This window comes from Myiozetetes cayanensis, unplaced genomic scaffold, assembly GCF_022539395.1.
Source record: "Myiozetetes cayanensis isolate MyiCay16 unplaced genomic scaffold, myiCay2020 scf2-11, whole genome shotgun sequence".
In the NCBI taxonomy this organism is placed as follows: Eukaryota; Metazoa; Chordata; class Aves; order Passeriformes; family Tyrannidae; genus Myiozetetes; species Myiozetetes cayanensis.
This window is the reverse complement of record NW_026087411.1, coordinates 88,904,498-88,917,658: the sequence shown is the minus strand read 5'-3', so window position 1 is coordinate 88,917,658 and position 13,161 is coordinate 88,904,498. Positions and strand designations below refer to the sequence as shown.

Here is a 13,161-nt window from a genome sequence, read left to right as displayed (position 1 = left end):
CCGGATCTTCGCTCGCGAAGACTGGCCATTATTACTAACCATAATTCTTACAAACTTCATTCAGTAGCAGAATTCATGATGTATAGATTATTTTATAATCCCTTTTGCTTTTTTTATTTATGCCCATTAAGATACTGATTACTGGTTCTCAGGTTCTGCAGCCTCAGTTCTTTGCCCTTCTCTCTACAATGTTCATTGTTCTAGCCTATGTTTTAAATGAAGCTCAGATTCTTCTTGTTTAGCAACCCATCAGCTACTGAACAGGCTGGGATAAATTCCACAACCATGCTGAACAAGAAATTCTCTTCCTTCCTCATTTGTAAACCTCACTCCTTTCACTGTCTCCATTACATCTACTTTTCTGCACATTATGGAGTTCTATTACAGTGGTAAACTTGCTACTCTCCATTTCGCCTTCTTTTCAACAGCAGGTCTGTTCAAAAAAAATCCACCTGTTTTTTTAAAAGCCTGTTAATATTGTTTCAGTAATATATCAGCTTTGCACTGCCATGAATGTACATGGAAAATAAAGTGTAATCATCATGTAATATACAAAGGAGGGGGAAAAAAACCCTCAAAGCATTAAAACCCCCATTTTTAAATATATTTCCTAATTTGAGGAATCTTAGTCATTCACTGTATACATTTACACAGCATCACTACAAAAGGGTGCTCCTACTAAATAAAATACCCCAGGCATTTATTCCTTTCAATATCCATTTCTTCAGTTTCTAACTCATAATGTTTCATGGCAACAAAGTATCGGATAAAAGTTTCACCTAATGCTTCCTTAATGCAGGAATCTTTCTCGAGTGCAACAAGAGCATCTTCTAGTTTCAGAGGGACTGAGGAATGCTTCAGATCACCAGTGTGATTTTCTTCCTCGAGCATATCATCATACCTAAGTCCCCTCTTTACTCCATCTAGACCTGCAGCAATAGTAGCAGCAAGAACCAGGTACGGGTTTGCTGCAGCAGAACTTAATTTATTCTCTATGTAAGTGCCTTTTCCACCATGACATTTGACATTAAAGGCACAACTGTTATCATTATATGCCCATTTTGCATTTACAGTCTCTTTTGATTCTTTACTGTATTTGGAATAAGGCTTACGGCAACTGGTGGTAGGTGCCATCAAGCAGCTGATAGCTGCTGTGTGTGCCAAGAGGCCTGATAACCAATTTTTTCCAAGTTCTGTTAGCTCCTCAACTCCATAGCCAGCAGAAAACAAATTCTTCTGGCCATTCAAATCCCACAGGCTATGTGACAGAGCTCCTGAATTGTAGAATCCTGATTCTGAGAAAAAGCTAGCCACGTAGTTATACTTCTTAGCCACCTCTTTAATGCCTGTTCTAAATGTGAAGGCACTGTCAGCAGCATCTATGCCAAATGCTGGATGAAAAGTGATCTCCATTTGCCCAGGCCCAGTGGAAGAAGAAAAGCTTTCAATGTTGGCACCAGCATAATACATTCCTTCAATGAGCTCCTGAATAAAAGTCTGGTCATGGTTATTTAGTATTGTAGCTGCAGGAAAGGATATTGTCTTTGAATTTACAACCTCAGTAATGCCATAAATACAAAATTCATAAGTGAATGCAGAATGCAGAGAAAAACCATTGTCCTGAAGCTGGCTCAGCTGTTTCTTGGCAATGTGCCTCGGTGAGGTCATTAGTGGGTTGCCCAGCACAGTGAAGGAATCACATATCACTCTTGCAGTCTGCTCAGTCCAGGGTAGTATTCGAAACGTTGATAAATCAGGATTCAGAATTATGTCACAATTAAAATTGGTTGCATTTATGTAATCTAATTCATTATCTTTAGGATTCAGCGTCAGCTCAAGGTAACTTCTGGGCATGGCAACACCATGAATTGCTTTTTCCTAAACACAGAGCAGAATGACATATTACCAAAAGAGCTCAGTGGTATTTTTATATATGTAAAATATGTAAAACACAGATTCTCAACAAGAACAACAGTATTTTTCCTAAAAGAACACTAAAATGTAGTGATCACTAAAGTGGAAGGTAACAGCCAGTTACTATGTCATTATAAAGCATAACAACTTTCTTCCAGATTGGTATGAAAACTCTGGCATCAATTACCCTAATGATCATTTTTAAAATTTCTAGACAGTACTAAAAAATGTTCAACACCTATCTTGCACGGTCTTTTTGTAATTATGGGCTTCACCACTTAGGTGCAAACTTTACAAGTCAAACTTCTATCTCTAGTTAGTCTATTTCACTTCTACATCCTCTGAGCATTTCCTTTACATAGACCCAAGTCACCACACAAGATTCATGGCAATATGAATTCAGGACTGTAACTTCTCTTTAAATGCCATAACACGTACCTCAGTGTTTTCCAGCTGCAACATTTAACAGAAAAATCTTACTTTCTGGACTTAAAAAGTTCAGGGTAAAATTCAAAGGAAGCACTTCCAAGTGAGAAGAGCTTATAACAATACTTTCTTCTCCATTTGAACAGAAAACTTCCACTGATCCAAATGAAATGCAGACAGAACCCCAGTGAAGGATTGTCTGCTTTCAAACAAACACCTTTACAACTTACCTCACATCCAAATATTTATCTGATGAAAATTGAAATTATGCCAAGCTATTAAGTGAAATTTGGCTCTTATTTACATCTTACCTTTATTCTTCTAAGCAAAAGGATTGCCATCTGAGTGAGCAGATGAGAATAAATGTAGAAAGGGGCAAACTCGGAACTGAAAAAAACTCACATTTTGCCTATCCAGATGGAAAATTGTTGAAATACTTTTAACTGCATATAGTAGCTTCTTTTAGTGTTAATGAATGATTGAATGAGTGATTGAATGAAATCTGTCCTCTCTTAAGTAGGTGGCAGTCAACAGCATAAATTCTCCCTGTGGGACACCCACAACCAACACTGCACACTCTGGTGAATTCTGCTCCAAGATGTCTAAGCTGTCCATTTGGTAGGGAAAGGGTGTTCAAGCTGATTACCCTGAGTAGTACCACTCCCTCCTCCAACCCTGATATCCCAAAAATTTCTCTTTAAATATACATTTGTGTGTATGTGTGTACACACACACACTTTTTTAGTGTAAAAAAATCTATACTGTCACAACTCTCAATTTGCTCAGAAAGGTCAACACAAAAGCTGTCTTTGAACATGCTGATCTAGACATTTGCAGATTGACATAGCAACTGTAAGAGAGGCAGCAATTAATGTACAACCCTTCACAAGAATTAAAATGGCCGAGAAAAAGTTTATTTTGATAAAACCCAAATTGCATCCAAGAGAGCAAATGATATCTAGATGATACAATTGCAGTTTTGTAACATCTGAAAAGGAAATAATGAAAACACAGCTTAGGCTTCAGAAGGAACTTGCAACAAGAGTGTTCTTCATCTCTTCATGGTCATATTTTTTTTACAATCACTCAGTAAAGTTTAAAATATTCATAGTGATATGTGAGTGAAAATATAATGCAGTTATGCACATGAAGTACACAGAAGCAATATACTGAAAAGCCTGATCGATCAAGGATACACACGGTGAGGATTGCTTCCTAATTTGATTCTTATGTCCTGAATCAGTACTACGGCAAATATTGCTGCTAAGTTATCATGCAACTCAGTGCTATCTTCCTATGTTCATGACAACTATAAAATTTCTCATATACGAAAATGATTTTCATTCATTTTCTTTCAGTGTTTACTTCTTTCTTTTTGTAATTTACCAAACTTTTTATAATGCATTGAATCTGAGAAGATAATTCTGAGGGAAGAGATCATTAGAACTCCAAAGAACTGAAATTAACAGCCTTATTTAATTAGATTACTATTTGGGGGAACAGAGGAATACATTATTGCAATGATGAAAGAAGTCTAGATACTTTGGAAACATGAGCAAGTGGAAGGAACAGATAATTTGTTCTAAGTTCGAGCTGCTGCCTGCACTATGGAAAAAATATAATTAAAGGATGAGGGCATGAAAACACAAAAATGTACAGGAAGAGACCAAAAAACTTACATGAAAAAATCGAGAAGGAACATTCTTTGATCTTGACACACCGTGGAGGTCTATTGATTCAAATCTGACAAACTGCACGTTGTCCCTGGCCATCTGCTGCTTAATAAATTCAATATGAGAGAACAGGTGAAGGAGAGTTGAACTTCCGAGACCGTTTACATCAGGCTCTCTGCTGGATGCTATAAATGAAGAGGAATGTTCACATCAAACAAAATAATGAGCACTTGAACACAGGTTATTCTCCTAAAAATAGTGGGAAATTGTGGCATGGAGTGTAAAAACAAAAACTAGAAAAAACTATGGGTGATAAAACAGTTTTGTAAATGAACACATGTATTTTTCCCTGACACTCTGTATAAAATCCCTTATTTTTTGAAATGGTCTATTAACTTGAACTATTTTTCAAGTTGAGAAGAGAACATGTGGTAAAGTCAGGAATTTCTGAGGGATACCTCAGCTGGTTTGTTGAGTGTTTTTAGGAGCACAGATAGCAACTGGATACCTATTTCCCACTGAAAATTGGCAGAATACAGATGCAATGTTTCTTCAGTGACTTTGTAAAGTGCATGGTTACAGAAGCATTACAAAAAGGGCACCTGTCTTCTACTAAACCTTTCTCGAGACCTCCTGAGGAGGACCACAGTCTCCTTCACCACAGGCAACAATTTTAAGGGAATTTTATGCGTTTAAGAATTTTCTAATACGGAGTTGTCTTCTTAACTGTATTACAGCAGCTGTGGGATTATATAAACTTCTCGACATGAAAGCAGCAACATCTGAGTATAAATTCCATAACGGAACAGAGAATTCAGCACTGTAACTTCCTTTCACCAACCTCTTGATTTCTCAGCCTGCTTCTCTTTTGAGTATCTGTATATTGTTATTATTCAAGTTAAACTCCATAAGGTATTAATTTTCACTCAATACAATAAAGGAAACAGACCGAGTGTAAAATTTTATGTAAGATATGAAAAAAATGCAAAAAAAATATTTCTCTCTACATTTCTGGGAGAAAAGTCCTCCATTCTTCCTGAGGATATGATCAGAAGAACTTTTGCAGATCTTTCAAATCCACAGTGGAAGATCACCATTCAAGGCACTCTGAAGGTTGTTGGGAGCAATCCTAATCTCTCCAGTAGAAAATTACCTGAACTAGAGCAAATCTCCTTTAGCACTGGCCAGCAGGCACAGTCACATCTTTTTGACCTCTCCTTTGGGGCAAGTGGTACTGACAGAAGTGAGACTGTAAGAAGGCTCTCTAGTTGGCCTAAAACAAGGCTGTCAGATTATTCCCTGAGAAGGCAGTAAACTCATCCATAGTCATAGACTTTTCAGACTTTGAATATTACTGGAACATCCTCCAGCTTCAGATGGCAAGGAGGATAGTTCAGGCCAGTAAAGTACAAAGAGGTTAAGTAAGAACAGTGCTCCCTGATGAATGGCAGGTGAAAGCACAGAACAAAATTTTAAGTAAATGGGAAAACAGAGTAAAAATTGAACAGGTAAAAGCAAGGGAAGAATTTTGTTACATACACTTCTCTTTGTGACATCTTCCCCTTTGGAAAGATTTACTAGATTTGACCTCTTTATGAACATGATCATGATCTAGAAGTTTATTAACAGCTAATAAACTGTGGCTGTCTAATAGATTAATGAAATTTTTAAAGATTCTGAAAATTTTTCTACGGTTTATATCAAGAGGAGTTTTCTGCAGCTCCAGAGACAGAAGCCTGAGGCTTTTGCCTTTGTAAAAGTAGTGCTCAGTCCCTTATTCTATACATATTTAATTTCCTCTGCAAAGACGGTAGACATTTCCTGTCTACCACCTGTCACACTCAGGTTTTTATGTCTTTTAAAATGTCTTGAAATGTTGCCTGTTAAATTTCCACCTACTGAACAAACATTTTTCAGGCAAAAACACATAAATCATGAAAAAACAGCAACTTAAATTCTGATCCAATTAATTATTTAAATCAGTATTTCTCAGATATATAAATTATATAAATCAGTATTTAAGAAAAACATAAATGTGATGTGCAGTCATATTAATGATTCATACATTTATTTAAAAAATGAAGCTACAAATGTACTTAATTTAAACATCTACCAATGGTACGTGATTCTCCAAATTTTATATATATGTCTTCCTCAGTCTAAAGTTATTTGACTAAATACATAAATACATAATTACATTATATAAACTAACACAAATTAACAGAAAATTTCTATTAAATAATTTTTTTAAAGAACATGAAGAAAGCAAAAATTATAAACTGAAGAAGCAAGAATTTGTTTTCTTCATTTGGACTTGTTACGATTAAAGGTGTATCTTTTTAAATGATGAGCCTAAATTGTATATATTAGTCTAGTATTAGTCTAAAGTTAATTTGTATACCAGTCTAGACACCCCACTAATCAAAAGTGAGATGTTTCTTCATTTACAAGAGCCTTCATCCAAAATCTTTTAGAATCAATAGAAACAGTAATGCAGCCTTCACGTACTTTTTAGAGTTAATCTTTTATATCATTTGCAGATTAGCTTTCCCATTGAAATAATAAGTTTCTGTAAATTGTAAGACAGCTAAAAATATCATAATGACTTAATATCTCTGATTGATTTTGGAAATATGGAAGAGGATTTGTTTCCTAAGTAATAATTAGTGAATAACCACTGACTATTTACTTGTCTCCGGCACAGGACCCCAAATTTTTTGGTAGCCACTAAATAAATCACTGTCAAACTACATCCATGAAGACAATTATTATTAAAGTTTGGAAAGATATAGTAGGGAACTGAGTACTCTGTCTTTACCCAGTTCATGTAATTATTATCCAGAGCATTAGTTACTGGTAAATAAGGTAGCTAATAAGCAAGTATTTGACAGGCCTAGATGATTCAGAATCACAGTCTTGAAGCCTTATATTGTTATGAGTAAGAATTCTCTTCATAAGTAGAACTGTTTCCCTAGCTTTCTGAACCTCTAGAATAATGGCATCTTCCTTTTAATTTCAGAAAATCTACTTATGGAAACATGTAATTCAACAAGATGCTCAGATTTTTGTTCAAATTTTCATTTTAAAAATTAAATAAAAATCCAGACAGACCATCTTTCTTTAAGCAGATCCTTAGATATCTACATCAAATCATCAGGACACAGAAGTTTTTTTTTCTCTCTATGGTTCTATCTGTATTGTCCACTTAAGTTACCACTGAGAAGTAATTAGCATTATTCCTGTTTCTATTGTAATTACTACAAAATATCTATAAATGCAAACAACATATCTTCACTTATTTAAAATGTAAAAATAATACAAAACTAAAAATATTACCAACAAATCTAAAAAATATAAAAATTATTATTATTATTTCTAGTAGAGGAGTGGTGCCATTCTTATTAATGTTGAAATCACTCAGGTTGCTGAGAGCAGTTGACATGGGACTAGGGCAAATAGTTGACATCAGCTTTCCCTTCTTAGCAACATAAAAATGCCACAACAGAAGAAAGTGCACATCACAGATCAATCCCTCATTTTCTGTTTGTACAAAGGAATCCTTTCCCATGGTCCCTTATTAAATCACACTACAACAAAACCAAACAATTTCTCAGCTCTAGACGAGGTGACAATGTCAAACTGAAAATGAAATGAAAAGAACATGCTGCATGTTGCCAGGGGACTTGACAACCACAGGCACAGGCTGTCCTAACAAATACAGTGGAGGCTGTCCTAACAAATGCAGTGGTACTGTAAACTCTTCACTGAGAAACAAGACCACCAAAGGAACATAAAGCAATAACAGTAGATACCAGCAGGTAGACTCCAGATAGAGATAATGCACTGGTGAAGGAGACATGTTTCTATCAGTGCTCCCCCAGTCTCTTCCTCCCACTGCCTCTCCAGCAGCACCAGTCGTGCCAGATATGCTTCCTGCTGATACAACCCTGCTTTGCAGCCTTCTCCTGCCCCATGACAGCAGCTTGGGCAGGCCAGAGTCCTACACAGTGTCAGAGTGCCCCTCCCTCTGTGGCTCTGTGGCACCTGGTGGCACCTGTCACTGTCTCAGATAGGCGGGGAAACAGAAACATTTGCAAGTGTTGAAATTGCTATTCCAGTCAAGGCAGTATTTCATCGTTCTAGAGCTGACTCTGGCACCAGTGTTAACAGGAAAGGAATAATATTCTTTGCAAAATAATCTGTCTAAAGAAAATCAGGTTTGCAGTTCCTCACTAAAAAGGTGGTCTTGTGGTTAGGAGCAGGAGGCTTAATACCTAAATTTGTTTTAATTTCTTCTACATCCTCTGAAATCTAACACAGTGTGCTCTGAAGATCTATATTGAACCCTTTTATAAAAATGGACATGATGATACTCATTCATGGTATAGTGCATGATATTCACTAGCACTGAGTCCCACGGGGAAATCACAAATCTACACTCTTCTAAATTCTATGGTAATTCCTGTCAGAACTAATTTAAATACATCTGCTCTTCCTTACAGGACTCTGGTTTGTATTTTTAAGAATAGCCAGTTTTCCTGGTTTGTATTGCATGTTACTGTTCTCACCTTTGCCTTCAAACATTAACCACTTCTATATCTCAAAACTTATATGACAGCTTTTCCTATACTAGATGATATCTTTCTTATTGCTGCTTTTCTATTCTCATCTGTTTTTTAATATGGCAAGTAGACAAGAGTAGTGGGCTGCATTTGAATGCACTATTGACGTGAATAGTGATCAGAAGCATCCTCAGCTGAGAACATTATGCAATTTATATTTCTATTTCACCCAAAAAAAGTTTCACTGAAAATATTTACTGATTTGATTTCTGTAGTAAAGTATACAAAAAATTGTTTCCTACCTCCTATTTTTACTCCCCTAAAAGACCCTTATCAGGGAAATAAATACATAAGCATACCAGAAAATCCCAAAGCATGAGAGACAGTAAAAATATTTCCCCAATCTCTTTGATAGTGATACTTTCACCTGTTTCTTTGTCTCATGAGTCTGATTTCTTTTTTAAACTTAACTGCAAAGCAGAGTTTTTTTCTGATTTGACCATGGAGAAGCTTAGCTTTTTCTCGACTTTTATAGTTAATTTAGAGACCAACATACAGCTTCAATCATCCATGAATTACTCTTTCCAATCTGAATGACAGCAAAATGACACAACTTCTCAGAGGGGATACACTGTCAAGAATCCAATGCAAAAAAAGTTTTTATTTCTCAATAGATGAAAGACAAAATAAATAACCCATATTTTTTTACATTCCAAGGTGTTTTGTAGAAATGGCTCTTCTGTACTGAATAAGAAAATTATCACAGTTTTATAGAAAAGTTAGAAAATATTTTACTTAGGCAGGATTATTTGAAAGCAAAATGTGCAGGTGAAAGAAAATTAAGGTGAGTAATACCTAATGGACTACCTAACTAATAATCCTAAATATGATGAATCTACACTGGCATATCTCTCTTCAAACTCAAACAGAAATTTTGGATTTGAGGAAGGAATCACTGAGCAAAGTTGCATGAACTCAGGTATAAAACAATGCAAACTAGGAAACCCCCTTTGGCCTAAGAATAGTTGACCTAATTTAAACAAATCAAGTGAGAAATACAGAATCATAGAATAGTTTGGGTTGAAAGGAACCTTAAAGATCTTCGAGTTCCAATTTCCCTTCCATGGGTAGGAACACATTCCACTAGAGCAGGATGCTCAAAGCCCCATCCCACCTGGCCTTAAACACTTCCAGAATGAGAGAGAAAAATTTGCTAAATGTGAAGTAAGATTATTTAGGGGAGATATTTTGCACAGTATTGAAGGTAAGAACTAAACTCTTTTTGAGTATGTTGTAGAAGGAGAGGCAGCTGGCAGAGAAATCAAGCAGAATATGCATTTCACTTACATTAGGTCCAATTTAACTGTTTTTGTAACCTTTCACTATTACTATAAAGAAAGCATCTCCAAAGGATGGGAAGAATTACTGTCAGAATAAACTTTTCTCACACAGATTCATGGGATGACTAGCTTACTCCAGATCCTAGAGATAGATGAGTTGAATCTCACCTGAAAGGCAACAAAATAGATCAGAAAGTTTGGATGGAAATCTTGTCTGAGCATTTTTGCTTTGTATGGGTTAAGAGGAAAAATGAAAAATCATATGGAGTCAGAGAACAGGAAGATTTCAGCTATTGGTATGGAAGATAAAGGACTTAAGAGTTTTGGTTTTCTTTAAAGAAAAAGAGCTGCTCTTAGAGGTAAAAAATTAGTGAGTTGTATATATCTCAGTTCAGAGGGAAAAGGAAAGAAAAAGGTAGAAAATATGAGGCATTTTTCAAAAGAAAATAAGGGCAATCAAGAAGGTTTAGAAAGGAGCTGAGTTTCAGCCCTGCTATGTTCAAGAGGCGTTCAAAATGTAGAAAAATAAAGAGAAAAATTCTGTTGAACTGCAAGTAGGGCATGAGGAAAGAACATGAAGGAACAGTATGGCTTCGGTTCTTCACTTTAGGAGAGCTGCAAGAACAGAACAGATTATGCAAAATACAAAGCAGAGAAGGCAGCAAGTGAAAGAGACAGTCGTAAGACCCCAAGTAAGACATGGTTATGCTACAGAAATTACAGCAGAGACAGTGACTATGAAGAGACAGAGGGGGATGACACACCAAGAATATGATGTATCGTGATCCTTGGATGCTTCACATTGCTCAAATATAGTTATTTCTTTTTGCCTCCTTTCTGGTTACCATGGCATTAATATTCTAATTTAGTGGCATGCAGAGCAGCATGTAATAAGATCTGAGATCAGAGAGGTCAGTATACAGTTGCCTTATGTGCTGTATATGCTATACATACAGCACATGCATACATTCATTTCCATGTGCATGTAGTAACTACAAAGTGTTATGTAATATTATATTAATGAAATTTCATATTATTCTATAATATTTGGAACACTGAACATCTTAAGAAATATCTGACCCGTCTGCCTCTTTTCTAACATTTTTCCCACATCCATGCACTTCTTTTACAAAAGACCTGACAAGAAATAGACAAAATGCACATGCAGCAATATTTCTGCATCTTTCAATTAGAATTTTGGGAAAAATGTAGGGATTCATTATTTTAGAGAGATGAGAAGTGTGTAACTAGCATGACTTTATATCAGTTCTCTGAAGTACTCTTAATAACTGACACTCAGCTACGTTTCAACCTTTCTACAGCTGATCTCTAGAGATTGTCCTTAGCTGTGTACATTTACAGTATATTCCTGTTTTGTCCATATCTCAACACCGAGTGGATCACAAATACATCCTCTTGTAATTGTTCCAAACATTTTTGATTAGGTCTTCTGATTTCAGCAAGTTCAAATATTTGAAAACTTGAAAATTGTAAGAGGTTGTATTTCAGATCTACTCAGTGTTAAGATATCTTTAGGTTCAAGACTTCAGGTACTTTGTTAACTGAAATATTTAACATAATGTTTTAGTTATAAAAATAAAATATTTAGGACTTGATCTTATCAATCTTAATAAATTATCACTGGCAGCAATGAAAAACTGTTTATGCAAAGTCTCATTAAAGAGTGCAGAATTTCATCTAAAACTTTCTTCTCTTCAATTAAATTACTGAATCTATTCAATGAATATTAAATTTTGAACACATACATTTCTTAATAGTAAGAAACTACTTTTGTGCATTTCATTTTTGAGTGGAAAAGGCACAGTGAGCCCTACAACTTGTTTGGTCAAATGGAACCCAAGCCTCATGAGAATCCACAAATTTTTATTTTTAATGCACTTTTGATGAGAAAAAAAGCAGTTTTCTCCCATTTCCCTTCCTATTTAGTCCTCATCTGTAGTTCCCTTACAATCATTTCTACCAGCAGTGGTACAGAGTAGGATTAACCCCAAGTAGCTTTAGGCATCTCAGAGTTAGACAAATTATTTTAACTAATTATCACAGGACTTCTTTCCCTGAGTGGAAAGATACCCCCACCTCCAGAGGTCAATTATTCATCAACCTTTAATACATCTCTGAAGACAAAATGCCTGATTTTACTGACTAGGTGATAAATTTGGATTAGCTACTTCATGTCAAGTGGCTAAAGCTGGGTTGAAATCTTGTGGAATCTACAATTAATCTCATCAGTTCCCTGTATCTTGTAAATGATGCTATGACAAAGAATTCCTATGTATTAAAATATATTTGCTGGTTTTGCAGACAATGAGAAAACAGTCAAAATCCAAATGTGACAATGCATTTTGCTAACCTTTCAGCAATATGAAAAGCAGTGTAGTCTGGAAAGGGAACAGCATCAAGTGTAGGCTGAAAAATAATCCTCTAAACTCTTTATTCTAATAGACATGAATAGAGAATGGTTCGAGTGTGAAATATTTTTCAAAGCTTTATATTTCTCATGCAGAGTCCTGAGTTACAACTAATAATGGTCATGTGTATCTTATTTAGACTTGTTCAAAGTGGATGACACAGAATGTCTACCAAGAAATCCTGCTGTAGCAAGAACAATTGATATGTTCAAAGTGTCTGTTTTCAGAGTATGTACAGCAATGTTTCTACCCATCTGAAAGGGGACTTGAGAAAAATCAGAATGAATTAATTTCATTGTAAACACTTAGTTTCTACTATTATCTTTTATTACATAGTTAATGATGGATAAAGCATTTTATCAATGAAGAGATTAGTATTTCTTGTATTAGTGAGATAAGTCAGAAGGTAAGGTATCCATTCTGGAAAGATGATAGTATGATCTCAGACTGATGCTTATGGAAATGTATTCATCTGATATCTATTCAACTGGTAAGCTGTTTTTTGTGACTTTCCTGGAAACAGAACAACAAAACTGCTCAAGCCCATTACATCATCACAGCTAATAATCGTTTTCAGTTTGCTGATCCAGCTAGTCCAGAAGTACAGCTTTTGCACTTACAAAGAAATCACAGCTTATTAGTAGCAATTGTCTCTATAAACACTTCCAAAATGAACTTATTGAACGGCATGAAAATAAGTGGGAGTTCTCTACCTCATTTGCTTTTCTTCGCCTATAATTTATATGAGATGTTTTTGCACTCCAGTCCTCTAACAGGACAAATAATTGAAAACATCATCCCTACATGGGAGCAATTG

General features: G+C 35.5%; 1 protein-coding gene across 1 annotated transcript in view; it reads right to left on the bottom strand.

Annotated features, from left to right (window-relative positions):
* Window positions 1-678: 678 nt before the first annotated feature.
* LGSN (lengsin, lens protein with glutamine synthetase domain) overlaps window positions 679-13,161 on the bottom strand; it is a 22,107-nt gene continuing 9,624 nt past the window's right edge. Inside the window, 2 exon segments of the mRNA XM_050316318.1 lie at window positions 679-1,878; window positions 4,020-4,198. Of these exon segments, the coding sequence (XP_050172275.1) occupies window positions 679-1,878; window positions 4,020-4,198 (1,379 nt within the window).